Consider the following 3,255-nt stretch of genomic DNA (forward strand, 5'->3'; position numbering starts at 1 on the left):
ACAACTCATGACAATTGGCCTTCAATGCACAACTTGCACCATCAGCTATATTCGACTTCTATCATGTCTCTAGTTGTTTTACACATAACGCGCAGCTTTCCCGCGAAACGCGCCATAGGCGCGCTACTTTCCCACAACGCGCAGCATTCCCGCGCGCGCTTAGCGCGTTTCTCTCGCACTTGTCGCCCTACTCCATACACAACTTCTGCTATGTCTCCAGTCATTTGCGCATACAATGCACAGCTCTCCTGCAAAGCGCACCATAGGCGCAACACTTTCTCACGCTTTCGCGTTTCGCGTTCCCGCGTGCGCGCTTAGCGCGTTTCTCACGCTTAAGCGCACTCCATCGCGCATCATCCAGGAGCATCCATCCATCATCCAACCAGTTCCTAGGTGTGTCCCTTTTCGTTATCAGACCATATTTAGCCTATTACACTTTGTATTTCGTTATGCAACCCTTACTCTTTACATCCACTTTACCTCACTTACATACTTAGAGCGCTCCCTATTCGGCTCCGAGCCCTGGGAGAGCGCTTAGGTAGAACTACATACTTCATGTTCGTTTTACACCACGTTCCTACCACATCTTTCTACCACCATGTACTTGGCAGTTAGTTCCATGCAATGCATGCGTCCGTCGTCGTCTTAAGGCCCTAGCATCAGTCTAAAGCTAGTGGCAGTATCAGTAACTATCTATATCCGCACATTACACCATATTATCATCTCTCTACACTTGTCCACTGCTCGCACTACCATCCCTGTTCTCTGCGCATTTTCGCATTTTTCGCCTTTTCGCCTTTTCGCCTTTTCGCCTTTTCGCCTTCCCACGCTTCGCGCATTTCGCATTTCACTTCCTGTGCGCGCCTTGAGCGTGTTTCTCCGCGCTTACATCGCCCTTTTGTCACCTTGGATCAGGGTTGATCAGCATCATTTCATGGATCCTTGCTTTCTTTGCTTCCCTTAAGGGTCGAACATATCACACGGCATATGTATCAAGACCCAACATAGAGAGTGTTTGCTTGTCATCTGACTTGCAGTCACCTTTGTGTGTTACCCACAACGGGTAGGGGGGGGAATGGCAACTCCGGTTGATAGATTAGTTGACGCACGCGGCGTCACACGGCAGCCCAGGTAACGTACATAAGTTCCTTCAACAATTTTAGTGTTGTAGCTAACAAATGATTGTGACGAGCTGCCTCTCCGTCATTCTGAACACCACCTCCCGAGGTCTTGGTGTATTGTTGAAGAAGATGTCAAGGTATCTGTAGAATGATGATTGGTGAGTGACCAATATCAGAAATGAACGCACCTCGTAGTTTTGGTTTCCAAGTCCTCCATTGGCATTGACATAGTTATTGTTATTCATGCTAGTGCTATGTAGATTGGTAGATATGAAATCGAATTGACAGTGAACACTTTGTCATTGAGCGCTAGCTATTAGTGCGTCCAAGAGAAGATCTATTTACAACATGTCATCCTGGCATTTGCCGGATCAACAGGGTGCTATATGTAAGCTTGTATAAGGTAATCCCAAGTGCTCATAACCTAACGGTTATCAGCTCGTGCGATTGGCGCAGAGTTCTCAAGTTCGAGTCCTGCTAAGTACTTTAAGTTCCTTCTTGTTTCCTTCATGCTAACGCGCAAAGCCATTTACTTTTAGATATCTACATCGCCAGCCCCCCGACTCGCTTATTCACTGGTATGTTTTGTGTCTACTAGTAACAGTGGTATAAGTTACAGCTGTCTCTGCAGGGTATGCGCAAAAACTTTGCTTTTGTTTGTATCACGCCCTTGTGGTACTACTACTAGTACTAGTACCTCCGCCTTGTCAACACCCAATTCCAACCCATTCAGATTTCATACTGGAACCTGCCTTCAACGCCAGTTCAGCACGTCGATACTATCCATTTAACTAATCCCAAATCATCAACTGCCAACGTCAATGCCAACACATTCCCGACTTTCTGGCGTGAGGCATGAACGCTCTTACTCCTGAGTCACTTTTCATTCCTTTCCTTCATTTTCGCTCCCATTTTTTGGACTCATTCTCTCTTTTCATTGTTCAGATGATTGTGCCTCTTCCCTTATTCCAATGCCGTCTTTCTCCAGTCTTTTTACGCTTCAGTCTGTCTTATTCCCCCCCCCCCCCTCACACACACACACACACACACACACATCTCGACCTGACTTCCTGGATTTCCTTCTTCGACTTCCCAGCCTTCAGTTGCTACTTCTTATTGCTTCGTGCCAGGGACACTTTCTTTCAAATGTTAACCGTTGATTCCACTCACTGACTGTTGATATAACAGCTGACGCTTACACAGCTCTCTTGCCCCTCTTCTATCATCTCCTCTAGCAGGACGTAGTCGATGGAGTATGTGAGTGCCAGATTATTATGAGCAGGTGCCTTCGTTCATTTTATACTTTGTTTGAGAACTGTTTAATCTGATGATCTTGACGTGTATCTAGTCGTCTTACCGTGCATCTAACCGTCTCGCGCATCCTGCACCCATTCATCCAGCCATCTCATCCAACCCCCACAGAGGCCAATCAAGCATCTGCAACCTGCCCTGCCACTGTTCTCCAACCAGGCGACCTCATGTGGGTCCACGACTAGTATCTCCTCTTAGTCCCGTGCACACTCAGGAATGCAAGGCATTCTGGCGCTGTGAGTGGCATGGGCAGAGAGAGTGGTGGTGATATGTAAGTGTTTTTTTAATGACGATAGCAAGAGTACTGATATACTACACCGCAGGATCATAGGCCTTTTCGTCCATACGTCTTTCCAGTTCGGAGGTGTTTAGCTCTTTACACAACTGCCATTGGACATAGTAGCAAGTGAATGCATGCGAGTTGGTATGTGATGACGCCCGAGGGGTGGCAGAAGATTGGTTTGGGAGACACCAGCAGGTGCATTTGTACTACCAGTGTAGTTCTTGGAAAGTGCCACAGAGACTCACAGGACTTGCCGCAGGGAATTACATTCAAGATCGTCTTATCATTGAGTACCCAAATCCACCCAGTTTTACTTCAAAGCTGGACACACTTGAGTGGTGGTCTGCTGGCTGAGTATGCACGAGAGGGACCATTTGTGGCATTCGTGGTCATTGATGACGTAGTGCTTTGGACAGGGATGATCCTGAGGAGTTGTTTGTTAAACAGGCTGTGTTCTCAAGATCTCAACCTCCATACGTGCCCTCTACACGCTGTCTTCTTACTTGAGGGTCTTATATGTTGATCAGAATACAATGACTA

The 3,255-nt window shown here is 47.0% G+C and overlaps 1 protein-coding gene across 1 annotated transcript; it reads left to right on the top strand.

Moving 5' to 3' along the window:
• Positions 1-1,469: 1,469 nt before the first annotated feature.
• DFJ58DRAFT_849897 (uncharacterized protein) lies at positions 1,470-2,804 on the top strand (the record flags this gene model as incomplete). The annotated part of the gene is made up of 10 exons (XM_041393732.1): positions 1,470-1,509; positions 1,560-1,602; positions 1,661-1,699; positions 1,720-1,753; positions 1,816-1,969; positions 2,067-2,124; positions 2,325-2,378; positions 2,470-2,601; positions 2,647-2,703; positions 2,756-2,804. The coding sequence occupies 10 exons, from the start codon at positions 1,470-1,472 to the stop codon at positions 2,802-2,804; spliced, it is 660 nt and encodes a 219-aa protein (XP_041234790.1).
• Positions 2,805-3,255: the final 451 nt, after the last annotated feature.

This window comes from Suillus subalutaceus (genome assembly GCF_016647625.1).
Source record: "Suillus subalutaceus strain FC151 chromosome Unknown DFJ58scaffold_599, whole genome shotgun sequence".
NCBI classification, from domain to species: Eukaryota; Fungi; Basidiomycota; class Agaricomycetes; order Boletales; family Suillaceae; genus Suillus; species Suillus subalutaceus.